This window comes from Macaca nemestrina, chromosome 2, assembly GCF_043159975.1.
Source record: "Macaca nemestrina isolate mMacNem1 chromosome 2, mMacNem.hap1, whole genome shotgun sequence".
Classification (NCBI taxonomy): Eukaryota; Metazoa; Chordata; class Mammalia; order Primates; family Cercopithecidae; genus Macaca; species Macaca nemestrina.
In genome coordinates, this window is record NC_092126.1 from 185,955,788 (window position 1) to 185,979,162 (window position 23,375).

At 36.8% G+C, this 23,375-nt stretch overlaps 1 protein-coding gene across 8 annotated transcripts in view; it reads right to left on the reverse strand.

Annotated features, from left to right (window-relative positions):
• Nucleotides 1-23,375, reverse strand: part of LOC105477433 (EPH receptor A6) — a 950,680-nt gene that overhangs the window by 202,816 nt on the left and 724,489 nt on the right. For all 8 annotated transcript variants that reach the window (XM_071092526.1, XM_011733921.3, XM_011733919.3 and 5 more), the window contains one exon: nucleotides 12,381-12,566. In XM_071092526.1, the coding sequence (XP_070948627.1) occupies nucleotides 12,381-12,566 (186 nt within the window). The remainder of the gene's footprint in view (nucleotides 1-12,380; nucleotides 12,567-23,375) is intronic.

Sequence of the window (23,375 nt, forward strand, 5' to 3'; positions counted from 1 at the left end):
GCTATATTTCTGTATTCGTTTCATAACTAGGATTGAATGCTATGAAATATAAGATACAGACTAGATAATATGGGGGAATATAAAGATGAATTAGCTGTGGTCTTACTTTCAAGCTGATTCTGGTCTATATAGGAACGTAGGTACCTAAATAATTACAATATTGATAGTTAAAAGTTCAGAGGAGAAACACACCTAAAATATGATTGCTGCACAGAGGTAGGAGAAATTGCAAAAGCATCTCTATACAATGAGAAGAGCTTCTAATTTTATATAAATGTGACTGACATTAGAAAGTGTTAAAATTTAGAATTCGGCTTGAAGTCCTTGAAAAATTAGATTATTTCTTTCCTTTCTTTTCTCTTTCTCTCTCCTTTCCTTCCTTTCTGTCTTTTATTGAAATTTTCCTTCATCTATATGTACTTATTGCTTAATGTCTGTTTAGCAATATGGTAGGCACCAAAATAAATAAAATACATTATGTCCTCAACAGATCATGGTCTCACCATCTTATTATACCCCTATCTTAATATCACACAGGATTTCCCCCTCTATTATGGTTTCTTCTTCCTGATACCATTCATTTGCTGCTTGGTGACATCATCCCAAGCCCAATTAAGGCTCTCGATGCAGTCAGAGATGTTTTAATTCTTCCAGAATTGCATCAGTGTCTTCCCAGTGTTTTCCTTGGTTGCTGCAATAGCCTGAACAAAGATCCTTCTCAGGTCGTAGACCTTAAAAGCTGTTAACTCCTTGATTCATTAGTTGGATTAAAGATTTGGTGTTTGGAGGAAGAGACACCACTTTAATATGGGGATGAACATCACACATTTAAAAAGAGGATATGCAGAAGCATTATCGACAATAAGCAAAATCTTGAAAGGTATGTTATTTCCACACAGTATTTCTCCATTTTGCTGGCATAGCAAATCAGGAGGGCATCTTGGAAGAGGAACTGGGTCATCCACATATTCTTATTGCCCCTGTAGTAAACTGCATGACTGTGCTTACTGATATGCTTGAAGGCTTTGGGGTTCTCACTGTGACAGATCATAAAGGGTTTCGATTTTTAGCCTGCAACATTTCCCTCAAGCAAGACTGTTATCCTGTCCTTAAAAGTCTCGAAACCTGGAATTGACTTGGCCTCCTATGGCTGAACGTACTTTCTGGTATCTGTTTCCAGAATAGGGAGGTTTCATCCATACTGGAGATTTGCTTTGGCAAATAATTTTCCTCCACAATCAGCTTATCTAGAGTTTTCAAAAATTCTTCAGCTGCTTTTACATGAACACTCACAGACTCACCATTCATGCTCACTTATACATATGTAATAAATAATGATTCTTGAATTTTTAAGTCCCCAGAGCAAGCAGGAAATTCAACATAGATGGGTTCAGCATTTTTTTTTTTTTTTTTTAGACAGAGTCTTGCTCTGTTGCCCAGGCTGGAATGCAGTGGCATGATCTCAGCTCACTGCAACCTCTGCCTCCTGAGTTCGAGCGATTCTCCTGCCTCAGCTTCCTGAGTAGCTGGGACTACAAGTGCGTACCACCATGCCCACCAGCCTTTTATTTTAACATCATAAACAAACTTTTTGCTTTGGCCAAGATCACCAGGGTGTCGAGAAGGCTACACTTCTGTGTCTGGTCTTCAATCCAGAATCATTAGAAGTTTCTTCACGTCTGATATAGGCCCCTCTTTAAGTTTTGTTAGTCTTGCTGCCTTCAGTGAAGCAGATCCTTTAACAGATTCTGACATGTTCTTATTCTTCAAGATCATAACTATGGTGGAATGGGACATGCCTGACTGGTGAACAACAATTATCAATGATTTTCCAATTTTCTTGTTTTTAATGACCTATAGTGTTGTTTCCAGGTCAATCACTTAACTTGGCTTCTTCTAGGCAACATTAGCAGTGGATTTTGCACATTTAGGGGCCATGATGAACTAAACCACACAAGATTAAATAAAACAAGAGAATATGACGCAAACAAGAGGCAGTAAACACATGATGCCTGAGGACACTGCTGGCGTAAAACCACGTACTGTTTTATAGTAAACATTTGCTAATACATAGAAGGAGTGCACTCTGAAATTAATGATAAAATGTATACTTAGTAAATACATAAACCAGTAACATAGTCATTTATTATCATTATCAAGTGTTATGTACAGTGTATAATTGTATGTGTTCGACTTTTACATAACTAGCAGTGCAGTATGTTTGTTTATGGCAGCATCATCTCCAACAAGTGAGTAATGCTTTGCACTGTATTAGGATGGTTAGGATGTCACTGGGTGATAGGAGTTTTCCAGCTCCATTATAATCCGATGGCTTCACCATTGTATATTCAATCTGCCATTGACATAAAATAATTATGTGGCGCATGACTGTGTATGTTTACATAAAAGCCTGTACGTGACTGTTTATACCAGTCTTGTCAATAATCACCCAAACTGGAAACATCCCAGGTGCCCTTCAAACACCGCATACAAAAACCAACTAGGGTGCTTGCGTACAAAGGAACGCTACGCAACAACAAAAAGTGTGGATGAATCTCACGTGCATTCTGCTAAGAGAATGAAGCCAAATCCAAAGGCTACATGTTGCATAATTCCATTTATAGAACAATCAGAAATACAACTCTTCTGTAGAGAATAATTCAAATTGACAAATACAGAGGGCAAGAGAGAAATAAGAAAGTCAACTTTAGAATACAAAAGAAAATTATGGATGGATGATAAAATTAGTGCACAAAAGTTTGAGGAGAAATAGGATATTTGCAAAACCTAAATTATTCTGCCCCAAAATATGTACTTTTTACAAAAAGGGAAAAATAACGTTGTAGTATAGTAATCTAGAAGATACTCCCTTAACCAAGTGCTCCATGCTGACATCCCCACGAATAAAGCATGTGGGCATCGTGTGCCCCCTGATACAATGCACTGAGAACGGTGTATAATTTCTGTGATGTTCCTGCCAAAAATGCCTAACCATAATCTAATCACGAGAAAACAAGGCACACCCAAACTGAGGGACCTTCCACGAAATAACTGATTAGTACACGTGAAAGGTTTTGAGGTCATGAAAGACAAGGAAAGATCGAAGAACTGGCATGGATTTGAAAATACTAATGAGACGTGATAACAAAATGCAGTGTGGGATCCTGGACTGGATCCTGGAGCAGAAGAAAGGACATTACTGAAAAACCTGACAAAACCTGAATGAAAGTCTGTAGTTTAGTATTAGGTGGATGCAAAAGTCATTGCAGTTTTAATGGCAAAGCCGTGATGACTTTCGCACCAATCTAATAAATAGTACTGTGCTAATATTTATTTATTGGTTTTGAAAATAGTCTTATGGTTAAGCAAAATACTAAAATTATGGGGGAAACTTAGCGAAGGTTATATGGGAACTATAATATTTTTACAACTTTTTCTGTAAGACTGAAATTACACCAAAATGAAAATTTGAAAAATGGCATGGTAACACATTCTGACAACAGCAGCAGCAACCACAACAAAACTAGCATTAAAATTTCATCATTGGATTAAATGAAGATCTTACCAGATTTCCATTTGTTAATTTCATGGATTTTTTTTTACTAGAAATTTCATTAAAAGGGGGACCCTTTTAAATTTTCAGTGATGAAGATTTTTACCGGTTTTTATCCAGCCTTACATAAGACCATTAGAAACTTGGTGAAGATTTCTCAGTAATGATTGATTGCCTTATCCTGAAGCCTGGCAGGTTGGTTCTTATTCTCCTGAATTCCAGGATGCAAATTCATGCCTGTAATATGGGTTTATCTATAGCCCTTCCCAATTTGGATTTGTCACACTCTTTATCTAGAACAAATCATATCATGAATGATTTGGGAGATATTTTTTATTTTTTGAAAGTCAATAAGATTTCATCCTCTAGATGGCTTTATTCAATTTTATTTAGCAGTATTAACAGGAAACATTATGTATGCATAAAAGTGCATTTATACTCTCTTTTCTTTTTGGCTCTTACAGTTTACAATGATACCTTCACACTGAGAAACTTGTTGTTAGATTTTTTTACAGCTGTTACATTGCAGTGTACCCAACAATTAGCAGGATAGGTTATGGGCAGAAGAAAACCACAGAAGTAGGGAATAGGTTAGAGGTAATTCTAGGGACATGATTAGAATGAATGACCTTGAGAAAATTCAGATATTTAAATACTGGAAGGACAATCAATAAATTATTCTTGCATACAGAAAGAGTTTATTTTTTTCTTATGACAAGGGAAGTGTGCTCTGGAAGAGAGAAAATAAGCCGGTGATTCCAATTATCCCTAGTCCTGCTTGATCAGAGTGTGATACACAGGGCCACCAGGCTATGTCATCTTGTTACTGTTATAGTCACACTTAGTTCATTTCTTTATCATTATGTATACATTATAATTCCAAATGGCAAATAGTTTGCAGTAAATGTCCTCAGAATCCATCAAGACTCTAGAAATTGCACAAGAATAATTTATTTTCTTGAACAACAGCAAAAAGTATTAAGGTTAGTAGAAGAGAGGAAGTACAGTAAATCACCATTTATTTTTTGAACAACAGCAAAAAGTACTAAGGTTGGTAGAAGAAGAGAGAAAGTACAGAAAATCACCATTTCTTCTCTTTCTACTGCCTCCAAGTTTTCCCTTTTTCCTTGGATTTAATCTCTTCTCATCTTCATCCTATAACTCTTTCCCTAATTAATAACAGTGCTTTTTGGGACAGCAGTTTCTGTCATGATCTCTAGGTTCCTAAATCCTCAGTGACATCCTCAATTTTTCTAATATTTCCTGGTCAGCTTTCTTTCACATTCTTCATGGGAACCACTTCAAACATTCACAGACATCTCAGTTCTCAGGACTGCTGTCCACCTCAGCAAATGATCTTGCTTCTCACATCACTGAAATAAAGGAAGACTGCTAACTCCAGTCTTATAAGGAAGCTGAGTTTTATAAATACTACATCTTTTTCATATTAGAGTTATTTACTTTTGTACCCATTTAGGATCAGCTTGGGAGATTGTCTTCCAGCTCCTTGGAGATTTATAAAAAGAAGAGAAACCTGGGAGAAATGAGGAGCAAGTTTGGAGACACCATTGTCATTCATCATGAATGCAATCTAGGATTCAAGAAGAATGGTGAGCAATGAAACCAGAGGAGGTAGACTCAGGGACCTGATCCAGAAGGACAGTCACTTTGGCCTTCTTATTCACTACTGGGCACCTAATGCTTAGAAAAGTGCCCAGAACAGCAGGTTTGGTGGCTCATGCCTGTAATCCCAGCACCTCGGGTGGCCAAGATAGGTGGATCACTTGAGGTCAGGAGTTTGAGACCAGTCTGGCCAATATGGCAAAACCTCATCTCTACTAACAATACAATAATTAGCCAGGCATGGTGGTACGTGCCTGTAGTTCCAGCTGCTCAGGAGGCTGCAGCAGGAGAATCGCTTGAACCTGGGAGGCAGAGGTTTCAGTGAGCCCAGATCTACTCCAGTCTGGGCAACAGAGGGAGGCTCTGTCTCAAAAAAAAAAAAAAAAAAAAAAAAAAAAAAAAGAAGAAGAAGAAGAAGAAGAAGAAGAAAGTGCCCAGTATGTAGTAGCTAGGCAGTTCAAAAATATTACTTAGATGAATGATTAACTGACAAATGCTAAACATTTGGAATTTAAGGAATCAACACAATTTAATTTGCATTTTAACAACTTTGAATCTGGATGTAGTGTGCACATATCTCACTCTATATCCACTGCCATCTGGCCTCCACTCCCATGGTATGCTTTATGAGCTGTGCCCTCTGATTGCCCTATCTAATGGATGCTTCTCAATCCTTATCTAAGTTGGTTTCTCAGCTCATTTTATTCTATTGACCTCTCTTACTCTTAGAAACCTGTCCTTCGCTTTTCAGGTTGCTCTTCTGTCTTTTTCATACACTTCTCTTCTTCAGTCTGCCTCTTAATGCTAGTTCTCCTTAACCTTCTGGGTAGTCTCATCCTCCCTATGACTTCAACTACCAACCATCACCCATCTACTGAGTTCTCTTTATTTTGAACCTGCAGCCCACTCAAGCTCCAGGAACATTCTGGAAGTCTTTAACTAAATGTCCCAGACAACTAAAACTTAGCATGTCCAAATAAGAATTCATTATTTTCCCTCTGGATCTGTTATTTCTCCAGAATTCCCTCTCCATCTTTTTACTTATGGAAACCATTCACTTAAGTCATCTGAAACGGTCTCATCGTCCTCATTCCCCTTATACAATCAAGCAGTCACTAAAGTGTCTTAATTTAACCTAAGAAATAGGTCTAGAATCTATCCCTTTTTCTCTTGATTTCTTTACTCTATTTTCTCCTTATTTTTTACTTGGATTACTACACTAGCCTCCTTATGTTTTGTCTGCCTCTAGTTTCTCCTTTCACTCTGTAATCCACAGTATTATTACTTTGCTCCACTCTTTTTCTGGGCTTCTCTAACATGCCAAATTCTTTCTTAAAATAAAAGTATAGAACTAGCGGTTTCCTCTCTCTAAAATACTCTTCTATCACACCTAGGCATGGTTTGCTTCCTCCTTGCTTTCAGGTTTTTGCTCTTTACCTAAAGTTATATTTAAATATTTAGATTTCTTTTTGTCTCCTGTAGCAGATAGCTCTTTTTTCTTTACTGTATTAACAGTGACTAGAGGCCAGGCGCTGTGTCTCACGTCTGTAATCCTAGCACTTTGGGAAGCCAAGGTGGGCAGATCACTTGAGGTGAGGAGTTCGAGATCAGCCTGGCCAACATGGTGAAACTCCGTTTCTACTAAAAATACAAAAATTAGCTGGACTTGGTGGCGTGCACCTGTGATCCCAGCTACTTGGGAGGTTGAGGCAGGATAATCACTTGAACCTGGGAGGTAGAGGTTGCAGTGAGTCAAGATCATGCCACTGCACTCCAACCTGGGTGACAGAGTGAAACTCTGCCTCAAAAAAAAAAAAAAAAAAAGAAAAAAAAGAAAAAAAGATGACTAGAAAAATGGACACAATATTTTCTGAATGAATAAATTAAAAAATTATTGAATAATTATAGCCAAAACAGCACATGCCACACCATATTGGGGAATAATGACATACTTATTTGTTGCTCCCAGTGGGCTGGCACCAACAAATGAGCTTCTCAAGAGCACTGAGCCTTCTTTCCTCTATCACTAGGTTTTAATCAGCAATAGGGCCTAACACCTGGTCATACTCAGTAAATGATTCTTGGGTTTGAGGGTAAGAAAACCAATAAACTCTTAACCTACCTTAATTAGCAGAGGAGCTGAACCTCAGAGGTAAAAAACCTAATGTGTATTAGTAAAATCAGACATACAGAATATTTTACCCCATACAATGTATATTACACATATCCCCACCTTGATTTTACTTACAGAAAAATTTTACCTATAACTTTTCTACTTTACAAATTATAAGTTGAAAACTTTATTGAAGACACTTTTTGTCTTTGCTTGTTTCTTCCTGAACTTTTCTATTTCCTTATTGGATCATCAATATGCACCTGAAGTTATAATAAAGTTGGAGGTGGAGTGATAAGTTATCACTGGCACAAATTTTCCTCACCAACATCTCATAACTCTTCTTTTGAAAACAAAATGGAGCCGGGCGCGGTGGCTCACGCCTGTATTTCCAGCACTTTGGGAGGCTGAGGCAGGCAGATCACGAAGTCAGGAGATCGAGACCATCCTGGCTAACACGGTGAAACCCCGTCTCTACTAAAAATGCAAAAAACTAGCCGGGCCTGGTTGGCGGCGCCTGTAGTCCCAGCTACTCGGGAGGCTGAGGCAGGAGAATGGCGGGAACCCGGGAGGCGGAACTTGCAGTGAGCTGAGATCGCGCCATTCACTCCAGCCTGGGCGACAGCGCGAGACTCCGTCTCAAAACAAAACAAAACAAAACAAAACAAACAAACAAAAAAAATGGAATAACAAAATATTAAAGGTAGAGGTGACCTTTATTGTCTTCTAGCCTAATTTGCACTTTTCAATTTTTTGTGTGTGTGGTGATAAAAATTAAGGCCCAAAGTGGTTATGTGACTGGCCCAAATATAAGCAGGTAGAACAGCAGATGTCATAGCTAATACAGTAATACAGTAGTAGAAATTTTGGGGAATGTGTATTACTTAACAAGCAGAACAAAATTCTGGAACCAGAGAAGCAGTTTTTGTGCAAGTACTAAAATGTATTTGGCTGGCTTGAATCTGCTCTCTTACCCAGATCCCATGTTGACCCACTATGCCTCTCCAGAAGGAACCCACAGTATTCTCGAGTATTTAAAGGGGGTTTTGAGCAAGAGCAGCACTTTCTGTTAGAACTTCAATACTGTCTCATGGAATATTTAGGGAATACTTTTATGAAATGAAATTATGTTTGGGAATTTGTTTGCTACCCTGATTGGTTTCTATTGCTCTTTACTGGATTTAGAGTTTATTTTAGATACAGTTGGCATATCTAAATTTAGTTGTTGCTCTCTAATCTGGGAGGTAGGCACTTCATTTCTTCTTTTTTTGGTTCTTCCATCATCATAAATTCAAACTGCAGGGCCCAGTATTCTGACGTGTGGTTACTGCACAGTATTTCTTCATCATCAAACCACAATTCTTGTCTTTTTTTAGAACCATAGCTCTTTCTCTGTTGGTTATATAGTTAATGACACTGATGTATATGTTATCTGTTACAAATTGCTATTATCTGTGCTACTAATGGCTACAAGTCTGTTCTCTAACTTATGGCTTCTATTTGCTTCTTGGAGAAAAAGTATGTACTAAGCATACGGTTATACGTCAATTAATCTCTTTTTATATCACTTGTATCTTAACAGGTTAATGAAATTGTGATGCATATCAAATAAATAGGTTCAACTCTTATCAGACACACTTTTTGTATAATACAGCTTTTAATAATTTAATTTTCAAGTTTAAAATAACGCTCAAATATGAAAGACAGGCAAAGTTTTCCCAAGAACTTTGTAACACTTATCTCTCAGAGATAAATCCTATATGAGATAAAAAATATGCATATAAAGAATTTATAAAAGAATCTGATGAAGGTTTTGATCTAGATTTTGAGTTACTTTCAACTGAGAGTCTATGAATTTATTTCTCAGAATCCCAGGATACTCTACAAATATGCCCTTATAAGCCTATACTGCATCTTTATCTTCATCAGTATTATCTTTTATGCAATGGGTAGTCCTTTGGGAGCATTAATTGCTAGCTATCTCTTAGCTACTTAAGGGTAATCTTGGAACAATTACCATGAATTTATGGGAATGAGGCACTCATTTATTTATTGGCTTTCTTCTAACAGTCCCATAGCACTTGAGTCCAGATGATAACAATATTAACCTGCCCATTTATCTTTATGAGGATTATTCCTTTCTCCATCTCTACCACCCACCTTGGTAGCTCCACACCACCCTATATGGGGCTCACTCTAACAAGTTAATGCTATAATGGTGATTGCCACTCAACAGTATACTGAATCTATCCTTTCTCAATCAGTTTTCCTATAATAGAGATGAGATTTTTATTTTATTTTTTTTAAGAAATGGAACAAAAGCCTTGACTTGTAGATCATACAAATGTGTGGCTAAGTGGAGGTCGCTTCTAGATGAGATTCTTAGAGTTGTAAAGAAATCTTTTGTTAGTTGGATACTTATGTGAAATAAACTATTTCAAACTGGCAGGCAAGTACCACAGAATATCTTATCAAACATATTTAGTTGATGTAGGATAAACGATTCCCACTATTTCACATGGATATACATCTTTTTATGCTTTTCATATGTGTGTGTGTGTGCATGTGTGATTGAGAAAGGATAGATGTGTAATTCACATATAAGAATATGTGAATAAAGCACATAGGAATACAGGAAAAAGGCATAGTTTGATTTATGAAAGTAAGAAAATAAAGATATGACACTTTTAAAACCTTTTAATTTATTGTTGGACACACATTTCCAGATGTTTCATGCATAAACACACATCAGAGGACTTCAACATTATGCTTAAATTGTGATTTAAAATGCTCTGCAAAGGTTCATAACCCAACTTTAAAATTATCTTTTGCCTGCCAGAGATATATAATACAGAAGGAATAACTTGAAATGTTCATGTTAAATTAATAACAAGGAAGTCAGAAAATACGAAAGAAATAATTAACATCTATTTCTTCTCTCTGTCTCTCTGTTTCTGTCTTTTATGTCATAATCTTTACCAGGTATTATGGCATAGCTGGCTCTTTCCAGATTTTATATTTTAGGGGCAATTAACATCACTCTACCCCAATAGTTTTTTCCTATTTTGAAAGGCAGAATTATGTTATTTAATTCGAATTGTTATTTATTTAATGTTGTTCAATTCAAATAAGATAATTAAAGTATAAAACCCATTCAAAGGGATATAGCAAAAGCAAAAAAAAAAAAAAAAAAAAAAAAGGTGTGTTTTAAAGTGAGACAGACTTCATTTTGAACACCAGTCATGCCACATATTGTAGGTTAAAGGTCCTTATGTGGGTTAGTTAACCTGCCTGGGGCTTCGCTTCTCATCCCTAAAATGTAGATAATGATATCAGGGTTGCTGTGAGAATGAAATGGTAACATATAGGTATAAAGTGCTAGCACATATAGTCCCAATAAAGAATGTCATTTAATGTGGTTTACAATGACGCACAAAGGGTGCTAAATGTATTATACGTTGACAAATTTAATTCTTACAGCATTCCTATCCCATTTTACAGATATGGAAGTAAAGGATAGAGATGTTAAATAATTTACCCATAGCTGCATAATTCTTAAGTGGCAGGAGCAGAATTCTAACTGAGGTCCATCTGTTTGGTTATCTATTGCTGTGCAACAAGCCATCTGAAACTCAGTGGTTTAAAACAACCACCATTTAATCATCTTTTATGATTTATGGGTTGCTGGGACGGAGGTGCATGATTCCTTTCCTGCACAAGATGTTGACCACAGCTACAGCTATCTAATAGCAGTGGTGGTGGAGGTGTAACACCTGAGATGGTTCACTCAGAAGGCTGCATTCAGTGCTGACATTCTGCTTGGAGTTCAGATGTGGATATCGGCTGGATCACCTCAGTTCTCTTCTTTGCAGTACTGCATGTGGCCTCATCTTATGGATTGCCTTCAGTAGGCATAGAGACTGGGTTCCAGGAAAGAGTGTTGCAAGAGGACAAGCTCCAACGTACAAACACATAAGATGTCTTCACTTTCATCATACTTGCTAATGTCGCATTGGCCAAGGTTTGTTACGTAGAAAAGCCCAGAATCAATGTGGGAAAAAACTATACAACGACATGAACACTGAAAGGCCCCAGGAAGGCCACTAAAGTCATAGTCCGCTGCAACATCTGTCATCAGAAGCATTCTTTTCTGTCTTCTAAACTTTTGTAGCTGTCCGTAATGTATTCATTTTGGGTAGCATGTTGGACAACGCCTTGTGAGAAGGACTTAGGAGTTTCAGACACAAAGTCAATTACATCTCTTTTGTAAGCTTTTATACTTTTCTGCTTCCAAATATGACATAAAGTTTCAATTTTATTTAAATGATTTTAAAGTAAATGTTAGTTTTATGAAAGAAAAATGCCTCTCTGAAGGATTGGAGTTATTTCTAAAAGGCCAAATCTGTATTGGATTTTATATGTTATAATTCTTAGTGAATAAATTAATGAGAAATATTGTCATATTTTATGCCCTATCATTATGCAAATGAAAGTGAATATATAGCAATCTATTTCTTAGAGTATATTGCTAATTTTGGATTTTTAAAAACATTTCCTTTCAAAGGAATAAACTTTGTTCCGTTATTTCTGTGAAAGAAGAATTTTTACTTGAGGAATTGTAAAATGTATTCATTTTATATAAATTATAATAATTTACTTCTAATGCCATTTATATAGGTTCCATGCAGAATTGCAGAATTTTTGTTTATAAGTTTTACTCCAGGTAAAGCATTTTATATCTGCATGTGACATTTATTTCTAAACAGAAATATTTTACCTTAATGACCCAAAACACTGAAAGTGTTTGTTCTGTTAATCAAAAAAAAAAAAATAATAACCCTTTACTCTTGATTCATTACTTCAAGTTATGTTAGCAATGATTTTCAGGTAATACCATGTCAAAGCTATTTGGTGACCAATGCAAACTCTGATAATGTCACAGCCTAGGATCAACACTCTGAGGCGGTGATGATATCTGAACTAAGTTATTTCTTTAATGACTGTGGTATTATTATTATTAAGATTTTTCCTTTTCTTAAAAAAACTGAGATAGGTGCGTGAAAGAAGTAATGAAGAAACTCAGTAACTTACTTTTTGTGACAACACCTTCTAGACGAATGATATTTGGATGGTCAAACTGGCCCATGATACTAGCTTCTCTTAGAAAATCTCTTCTTTGCCGATCCATGTGGCCACCTTTCAAAGTTTTAATGGCAACTGGGATCTCTCTTTTCCCTGGTGTCTTCAAACGCCCACTACAGACTTCTCCAAATTCACCTTAAAATATGAACAAAAGCAGTTATTTGATTAAACCAAACACATTTCAGAGAGTCGAACTGTCATAGAGTGACATCCTTTTTTCACATAATGACTCTTAAGTATGTTATTTTCACATAAACATTTCTTTCTTAAAAAGTAAGTTTATAAGGATAATATGCTTGATCAGCAACACTTCCAATGAATAATGGAATGCATTTTCATATGCTATATCACAGGAAATACTATTGATAGATATCCCTGATCTGCTGAGAAATTATGACTAGCAGAATGGGTAATGCTAATATAATTCTATAGAAACGCAATCACAGCATAATGTCTCCTGTTCCTGTTCTCAATGCTGATATATGACCCAAATGTTTACTCTATTCAGGGAATCCATCAGGCATGTATAGTTAATTTGATCCCCTAGGTCATATGACTGGACGTCATTGACAGTTAGAAATTAATGTTAGGGTCAATTGATGTATGAACATATTGAAAAAACCCACACTGAACTCTACCATAGTAAGTGATTATACAGGCTAAATTACAAGCCACAGGGATGGAAATGCAGATAAAGAAGATGAGATGTGTTTCAGCATTGTCTCCACTGGGTAATTAAACAATAACCAAATATTTAGCAAGCATTTATTATATCTATATGCAGTGCTGGAATGTTGTGAGTTTCAAAGAAGTATAAGACTTGGTCTCTGCTCTCAGGTGCTTATAATCTAGTAGGAGAATTTAGATGAACATATATGAAACACTTAAGAACTTAATAAATTCCTGTAAATGCTATAATTGTTAAGTAAGAACAGTGGGGACTGGAAGACTTCCTGGAGGGGATGGAACTTATGCTAGACCTTGAGAGATGAGCAGGATTTAGATATTTGAGAGAAGCAGGGACATTTTAAGACAGGGTGTGTAAAGCAGGGAAGAGAAGTGAAGAAAAACATTCAGAGTTCCAGAAACAGTAGAGAGAATGACATGGACCCAGGGCAGCAAGGAGACAGGATGGGTTATTGTGGACAAAAGGTAATGGTTTTCTCAGTGCAATGTAATACATTCCACAAACTTTGAAATTCTAGACTTTTAATTTTTCTAAAGCTGATTACCTGCATTTCCTTAAAAACATGATGATTGATTTCCAATTTATTAATATATAAAGTGAGAATAATAAAATCTTTCATAATTCTATAACCTCTCATTCCCATAAGGATAGTGGGAAGATCAAAAGTGACAATTTATGTCAAAGTGCTTACAAACTGTAAAGTACTATTCACACAGTGTTTTAAGTTATCAAAATCTTTGGAAGGATGAAAAAAATTAAAATGAAAATATCTTCAGTTGGTCTATTAGCAGTTATGGCCAACTTTAAGACACAATATAAGTTTAAGCATAGTGTATTGAATTAGATTTTGCAGTATAATAGATTTCAATTATTCTTTCTTTTGACAATTTATCACAGTCAACTAAATGCTGACTATGCATGAATATTAACTACATTTTGGTGTAGGTACTAAAATTTTTTAGGTAAAATAAATAACTAGGAGGGAAAAAAGGCATAACTTTGCTTCCAAAAAATTATATGTACACATGTTCATTAGAAATAGAAAGCAGTCTAACAAGATAATTTATTCTGTGTATGCTAAACAAACAAGCAAAGAAGCAAACAAAAACTACTGACAATTCAGTGCATACGATATTGGGGTTTTATAAATCTTGTATACATTTGGCAACAAACACACGAATAATCATTTTTTTTTCTTAATGATGCTCTCAACCTGTTGGAGGATGAATTTCCTTACTTCACCGAAAAAAAGAAGTTGTAGTTTTTCAGTTCTGCTTGTAATAATGCAATGATTTAGGTAATACCATGTCAAAGCTGTTTGGTGACCAGTGCAAACTCTGATAATGTCACAGCCTAGAATCAAGACTCTGAGGGGTGATTATCAGAAGATGGTATCTGCACTAAGTTATTCCTTTAATGACTGTTGTATTATTATTATTAAGATTTTTCCTTTTCTTAAACAACTAAAGTAGGTTTGTGAAAGTAAAAGATTTTCTCTTATGCATAAAAGTGCCAATTGATAGGAACAGTCAACATATTTCTATTGAGACCTGAACCTTAAGAGAAGAAGTGGGTATGTGTGTTTACACTAATGTCCAATATATCCAGGCCTACGCAGATACTTGAAATTCATCCTCAGATCACTCTGGTTTGTTCTAATGAATATCCAGAACAAAACAAATACTTATTTTTTCCTTATTTCTTATTTTGTCTTAGTAAATCTGATAGTATGTATAAAAATTCAGCAATATTTTAAAACCCCTCACCCGCCATGAGCCCATAATCCATGTTATTTTTCTGTTCACATTTCATAGAAATTCAAATAAACTTCTGAATATCATGAAAAGAATGGGAACTCTGTTGGCATTTTATCAAGACAGACAAAGTGGTAATTTTCTTTGGTTTTCTGTTGTCTGAAATTCATGTATCTTATTAACACCAGGCAGGTGTTTTCTTCATGTCAAGCTTTGCATGATCAAGCTGTTATCACACTTATTTCAGTGGTACTAAATACGGTTGCCTCAATTAAAGATCTGAGACTCTTAGTGTATTCTTTAGGCAAAGTCCAAAGAGCTCAGTAACAGAATGTATTAAAACTGTTATCTACAGTAGGCTTGAATGAATCAGACATATCAGGCAGACAGGCAAAAATATTTTAAATTAAATGCGTAGTTTCAGATTTTGCTAAAAACTGATTATGTGATTGACATTGAGCAAGAGGAAAGGCCCTGTGTAGAACCATAAGTGATAGAAATTATTCCTCAATAAGATCTGTGAACATTTACATATACTGGTTAGTACATAATTAACTCATCAACTATCGGAATATGGTATTAATCACCTTTTTTTTTTTTTTTTTTTTTTTTGGTCTTTTCCAATACACAGCTGTAATCATCATTACAAAGCTAGGTCCTACATAGTGTTATCCTGTGCCAGGTCTAAGAAATTACTACATATTTTATTCTTCCCAATAAACCTTTGAGGTAGGTACTAGTATTATCCTAATTTGTTGGTGAGAAAATTGAGGCACGTAAGCTAAGTAACGTACCCAACAGGGATAAAACTAGAAAGTGATAGTGTTGTCATTTGAACCTAGGCTGTCTGGCTTCAGAGTCCGTGCTTGTAACCATTATTCTCTGATGACTGAGCTGTTTATCATCGTCAATATTCTCCTGTGTTGGTATGTTAAATTCCCAATTGGTAGCAATGGTGTCTTCAACCCAACTATTGTAATAGTGTTCAAATGCATGAACTGGATATGAACAGATGGTTGGAATGATAAAAATTATATCCTAGGAATGCTTCATTATTAAATGGAAATGCAGACCCTGCTCAAATATATTTTAGATGGTCTAGAAAAATCACTACAGTCCTGTTTCCAGAGAAAAAACAAAATTATATCTAGGATAATTGATCTTCTGCCACTGAAAGCACATTTACTAGGTAACAACCCCATCTATCTCCCTGGATTTTGGTAAAACATTCCTGGACAAGCAATTTTGTTGTATGTTAAACAGGGTTATCAATTAGTATTGGGTTTTTCATATAAGGTCTATATAATTGAACTAAATCTGTGAGGGAAGGGTACAGGCAGTGAGGGACAATCTGTCTGGGAGGACCATTGTATCAGGATCACTTCGAGGCTTTCCAAAAGTTTACTTCCCATGCTCTGAGATTCTGATACTTCCTCCATATCCAACCCCTAGAGAGCGCTGAAGCAAAGAGCCACGCTCCCGATGGTTTTTCTCACATCTCTTGGGTGTGATGAAATGTTTCTTTGCTCATACTTGCTGTTTCCCTCAGACAGGAATGCTCTCCCACAGGTTGTCTCCCTTCCTCTCCTGTCTCTACTCTCCTGAGTTCTTCTCTGTGTGGATGACTCCTTATTAGTGGTAAAGGCTGAGCTTTGATAGCCCTCTTTCAGAAAACTTTCCTTGACCAACCCATCTAATTTAGCCTCCCAGCACCAGCAGGCCCTTTTAACTGTAAAAAGAAAAGAAAAGAAAAAAAAAAAAAAATAGCAGCCTCTGAGATTTGGAAGTTGGCCCAGCTCTCAGAGCTATGCCATTTTATTCCCCTACTGGAAATAATACCAACCTCAGGCTACTCTGAGACCATGATAAAATGAGACAAAGTAGGGCCACTTAATAATTTTGTCTAAGTACAGACAAAGGCAAGGTCATTGTGCCACGTGAAAATACCAGAAATCCTGTCTCTTGTTGAAAATAAGTGCAACCTTTAAGAAACCAATTATAGCTTTATTTTCATATCTTTTTTTCCCTTCCTATAGCTAAGATTCATTAATATCCTATGGTGCAAGTCCTAAGATTAAGGCCCAATATTATTGGCTTCTGTCATAGCTGAGGGCATCTGAAAGGGGTATAAATAGCCCTACAGTAAAGATTCTTCCCTACTCTGCTCCTGCAAATAAGGTTTCCTAGCCAAAGAACCTGCCTTATCAAATAGATCAGGTCAAGTTCTTCCTGCTACTGAGAAGTTTCAGTTCCATGCCAGCCTGTGGAGTTATTCAAACAAGCCAATAACATCCTCCTGAGTACCAACGAGTACTATACCCTCTTGATATTACCAAACCTGCATCCCATACCCATGGTTGTTCACTTTTTTCCCCGAATGCAGCCCCTATGTGGTCCTGCATGGTGTGTGGTGTCTCCCTCCTCTGGGCTGTGTGTATGATTAATAAATATGCATCAATCTCATATGTCCAATGTAGGGTCTGTGTGTTTGACTGTCTCCATAGGTATCTCTTGAAGTATGAAATCCTTCCCTCACAAACAGGGTAAATAGGATTAAAACAGATATCTAGGGGATGAGATAAGATGGCAGAATAGGTGGTCACCCGCTTGTATTACCCCACACAAAAAACATAATTCTGCACCCATTCATGACCAAAAATTTTTTTGTGGGAGCCCTTGGATTGGTTTATGAGGTTGTGAAACCCCAGTGGAGTCCAAGATCTAGGATTGTTGTTTTCAGGGTACAGAACTGCACCTAGGTGACCGACCCAACAATGATAGACCCAGCTTCAGACCCATAAATAACCCCATTTTCCAAAGGGCTTAGTTACAGCCCCGTTTGTCCTCGAGCCTGCTTCCAAAAGCATCCACCAAAGGGCTAGGAGGAATCACGTTCATTAATGCTTTACAGATAGACCCATCTGCTTGTTGCCATCAGTTTTGTCCGTGAACCCAAAAGCTATCCTCTAACTTGGCTCCAGCCCCCTTTACTTGTAATTCTAGCCTAGTGCTTCTCACACAGGGACCTAGAGGGAGACTCACCCATCTATACCACCAGGACAGGCTTGCAGCCTCTGTCCCACAGCAGATCATGAAGGGGCGCTATCTCAGCTCTCGCCCCTCTCTGCCATACCCTGGGAGTAATTCCATCCATAATAAGAACTGCCGGTAGACTCATCCATCTGTGCCACTAAAGATTGTCAGCCTCCATCCCACAGCAGGTCCTCAAGGGGTCCTGAATCTTGATTCTAGCCGCTCTTAACTGCAGTTTGGAAACAATCTCAATGGCACAGGGTGACTAGCCCATCAGTGCTAATGGTCTTGACAACCTCCATCCCATAACAGATCCTGAAGGGACCCTTTCTAGGCACCAGACCTGTCACAGCCCTGAAGTTATTCCAACATTCAAGGAACTGCTAGAGATGCTCTTGGACAGGCTTACTGGCCTTCATCCCATAGGGGACCCGAACTGGTCCCTGAATCTCAGCTCTAGCCCCTCTCAGATGCAGTCTATGAGCAATCCTGACCACACAGGGATCTGCTGGCGTTCTCACCCCCTACTGCCACTCGGTCAGGCTTGCCAACATCAGTTCCATAACAGATTTAAAAATAGTCCTGAAGATTAGTTTCAGTCCCTCCCAGCTATGGTCTTGAAGCAATTCTGTCCAGCTGGAATCCCACCAGGAGACATGCCTGACAGGCTTTGCCAACCCCTGTTCCACAGTGGATCCTCAAATGGCACTGGATTTAGGTCCAGACACCTTTTGTCTTCAGACTGAGAGAAGCTTGGCCTGCTTGGGCACTCACAAGAAGGCATGTCCCACAGTGCCCATTCAGGCTGAATCCCTCACCTCTGTCCCATTGTGGATCTTTACATGGCCCTATAAATTGGCCCCTACCTTTTTAAACTGCAGTCTGAAAGCAGGCTTGCTCACAGGAAACCACTGTACACATACCTGTTCATGACCCCAGAGATAGGGCTAAAGATGCCAGCTTTGGTTTTATATCCTGAAACAATCTTGTGTCTCAACTTAAGCCCATCTCAGCCAACTTGTACAGTATGGCCAGGTCAGGTACTAATTTAGGTTATCCAACAGGAGTCCTCCCAGAGACCCAGTGGAAGCCATATCTATCACTGCACATGGTAAAAGACCTGCAATCTGTGAATCCGGAAGCAGACCTTCATCATCTGGGAGCCAGACCCAAAGATCAAGATCCTGGAGACAGTCCAGTCTGCCGAGAAACCAGATGGGACCCACACCAACTAGAGACTCTGGTAACAACCCTGCCAACTGCAGTTTCCACTGTAGACCCAATATCAGGCACAAGACCTGCATCCGATGCCACTCAATCAGGAGCCCAGAGGTAATCTCATCAGCCTGCAGACCTATTAGGAGAAAATTTTAATTCGTCAAATCTGTTATATTAAGAGTGAAAGAGGAGTTAGCTCCTTCAAATGCAGACAGAAATGCAAACCTACATGAATAACAAAGAATGAAGCAAACATGACACCATCAAAATAACTAAAGTTTTACTAACCAACCCCATCAAAATAGAGATGTACAAATTACTGGAAAAAGGATTCAAAATGCTCATCTTAAAGAAACTCAAAGAAATTCAATAAATACAGACAGACATCTAAAAGAAATAAGGAAAACAATACATGAGTGAAATAGAAGTTTGATAAAAAATAGAAACTGCAGAAAAGAACCAAACAGAAATCCTAGTGCTGAAGGATACAATGGCAGAACTGAAAAACTCAACAGTTTGAATAGCTGATGCAATCATGCAAAAAATTAGAAATTGTGAATTTGAAGAAAGATTAGTTGAAATTAGCTAATTAGAGGAATTAAAAAAAGACAAAAAATGAGTGAAGAAAGTGTAGGGACATATGAGACACCATCAAACGTACAAATATAAAATTTATGAGACTATCCAAAGGAGAAAAGAGACAAAAAGATAGAAAGCTTATTTAAAGAAATATTGTTTGAAAAAATCCCAAATCTTGGAAGGGATATGAACATACAGATTCAGGAACCTCAAAGGACCCCAAGAAAGATAAACTCAATAGAGATAAACTCAATATTCTTGCTGCCTTAAAGCTTCTTTGTTTCTGACTTTAACATTATAACCAAATGATTAAAGTCAAAAACAAAGAAGCTTTACGGCAGCAAAAGAGAAGAAACTTATCACATAAAAAGGATCTCCCATAGGACTATACATGACTTCTCAACAGAAAACTTGCAAGCAGGAGGGAGTGGCATGACATTTTGAAAGCACTAAAAAATAAGTTAACAAAATATACTACACCCAGCAACACAGTCCTTCAGAAATGAAAAATGAGATCAAGACATTCTAAGACAAACAAAAGCTGAGGAAATCCATCATCATGGAACTGGCCTTATAAGAAATGCTTAAGGGAATTCTTTGAGTTGAAATAAACGGAAAATAAGTAAAATATAAAAACATATGAAAGTATATAGCTTACTAGTAAAGGTAAATATATACTCAAATTGAGAATATACCAAAACTGTAAAGGTGTTATGTAAATCACTCATTAATATAATAGTTAAAAGACAAATGTATTTAAACAATTATAGCTATAAATGACAGGTTAGCGTACACAATATAAATAGATATAAAGTTATAAAGTATTGCATCAATAGCATAAAATGTGTGAGGGAGTAGAAATATAAGCATAGAGTCTTTGTATGCAATTGTAGTTAAAGTACTTTCAGCTTAAATTAGAATACTTTAAGATGTTTTATGTAAGCCTCATGATAACTATAAGGAAAAACCTCTGGCAGATACACAAAATATGAAGAGAAAGGAATCAAAGCATATTACTACAAAAATACACAAATCACAAAGAAAGACTGTAAGATCAGAAGAAAGACACAAAATAACTACAAAACAGTAAAAAATTAACAAAATGCCTATAGTAAGCCCATATCTATCCACAATAATTTTAAATGTAAAGAGATTATATTCTACAGTTAGAGGAGTGTATACATAGATTTAAAAACAAGATCCACCAATATTTTGCCTCCAAAAGTCTTATTTTAGCTTTAGGGACACACACAGACTAATAGCAAAGCTATGGAATGCGAAGCAGATGGTAACCAATAGAGCATGGGAATGATTATGCTTGTATTAGTTTAGATCAATACATAGTAGGAGTGATTATGCTTATATAATAGTTATATTAGAATGACCTTTTCGTCAAAATTGGGAAAAAGAGCAAAAGCAGGTCATTATGTAGTAACAAAGGGGTCAGTTCATTAAAAAGATAAGCATTTAAAATATATATGCATCTAACATTGGAGCACCTTATATAAAACAAACATTAATAAATCTGAAGAGATAGCCTATAATACTATAGGCTATATAGTATATATATATGATATGGGACTTAAATACTGCACTTTCAACAATGGATAGTTCATTCAGACAAGAAATCAGTAGAGAAAGAACAGACTTCAACAACCCTTTACCCCAAATGGACCTAACAGTTATATACAGAACGTTTCATCCAACAGCACCATTATACTCATTTTTCTCAAGTGCACACAGAACATTCTGCAGGATAGATGATAGGCCACAAAATAAGTCTTAATAAATTTAAGAAGGCTGAAATCATATCAAGTATTTTTTCTGACCATATGGAATTAAAATAGAAATTAATAAAGGAGAGTTTCTGGAAAATTCACAAATATATGGAGATTAAACATTACACTCCTCTACAACCAATGGATCAAGGAAGAAATTAAAAATGAAAGTTAAAAATATCCTCGGACAAGTAAAAATGAAAATGAAAATATATTAAACTTATGGGATGCACCAAAGGCAGTTCTAAGAGGCAAGTTTATAGCAATAAATGCCTGCATTACAAAAGAGAAAAGTTCTTAAGTAAGCAATTTAATGTTATCTCAAGAAACTAGAAAAGGAAGAACAAACGAAGCATGAAGTTAGCAGACGGAAGGAAATAATACAGATCAGAATAGAAGTAAATAAAATAGAGATTAGAAAGAATAGAAAAGATCAACTAAATACGTTTTCTTTTGAAAAGATAAGGAAAATTTACAAACCCTTTGCCAGACCAGACCAACTAAGGAAATAGATAAGACTCAAATAAATCACAAATGAAAGAGGAGATATTCCAACAGATACCACAGAAACACAAAGGATCATAAGTGAATACTATGAACAACTTTATGCTCATAAATTGGATAATTTAGAAGAAATTGACAAATTCCTAGAAACATGGACTCTACCAGGACAAAGTTAAGAAAAATAAAAGAAAATTTGAACAGACAAAGAATAAAACTGAATCAATACTAAAAAATCTCCCATCAAAGAAAAGCCCAGACTTCATTACTTCACAGCAGAATTTGATCTAATATTTAAATAAGAAATAAATACCAATGTTTTTAAAAATCTCACCCAAGGCCAGCATTACCCTGATACTGAAGTCAGGCAATAACAATATAAGAAAACAAAACTACAAGCCAATATCCTTGATGAGGGTAGATGCAAAAACACTCAACAAAATACTAGCAAATGAGATTCAACAGCTCACAAAAATAGTCACCATGGTCAAGTGGAATTTCTCCCTGGGATGAAAAGATGGTTCAACTTACCAAAATGAATAAATGTGACACACCATATTAACTGAATAAAGAAACAGAAACCATCATCACTTCAATAGATACAGAAAAAGCATTTGACAAAATTCAGCATCCTTTCCACTACAAAAACATTTGATCTTGGAGCAACAATTAACACTTCCCAGCTAGGCATGGTGGCTCCTGCCTGTAATCCTAGTTAATTGAGAGGCTGATGCAGGAGGATCACTTGAGGCAAGGATGTTGAGACCAGCTTGAGCAACTTAGTAAGACCATCTTAAAAACAAAAAAATATCTGGGTGTAGTGGTAAATGTAGCCCCAGCTACTCAGAAGGCTGAGGTGGGAGGATTGCTTGAGCCCAGGAGTTTGAGGCTGCAGTGAGCTATGATCATGTCACTGCACTCCAGACCAGGAGACAGAGCAAAACTTTGTCTTTTTTTTTTTTTTTTAAAAAGAGGCTCCCCAGAAAACAGTTTGGTAGTCACTATGTATCCTACACTTTCTCGGATCATATTGACCATCTCAGCTTTCAACCCCTTGTATCCAGTGGCATGAGACCTAAACTCACATCACCCAACCCTCTGAAGTTGGGTGCACTGTCATGACCCATGGGGGAACATGAGTACAAGCCTACCCAACCTAACTCTGCCACCACAGGGCCAGAGCTTGCCATCTAGAAGCCTGAATATTGGTTTGGCTCTGTCTCCACTGAAATCTCATTTTGAATTTTAGTTCCCATAATCCCCATGTGTCGTGGGAGGGACCCAGTGGGAGGTAATTGAATAATGGGGGCGGTTTCCCCCATGCTGTTCTCATGATAGTGAGTAAGTTCTCATAAGATCTGATGGTTTTATAAGAGGTTTACCTTTTGGCTTA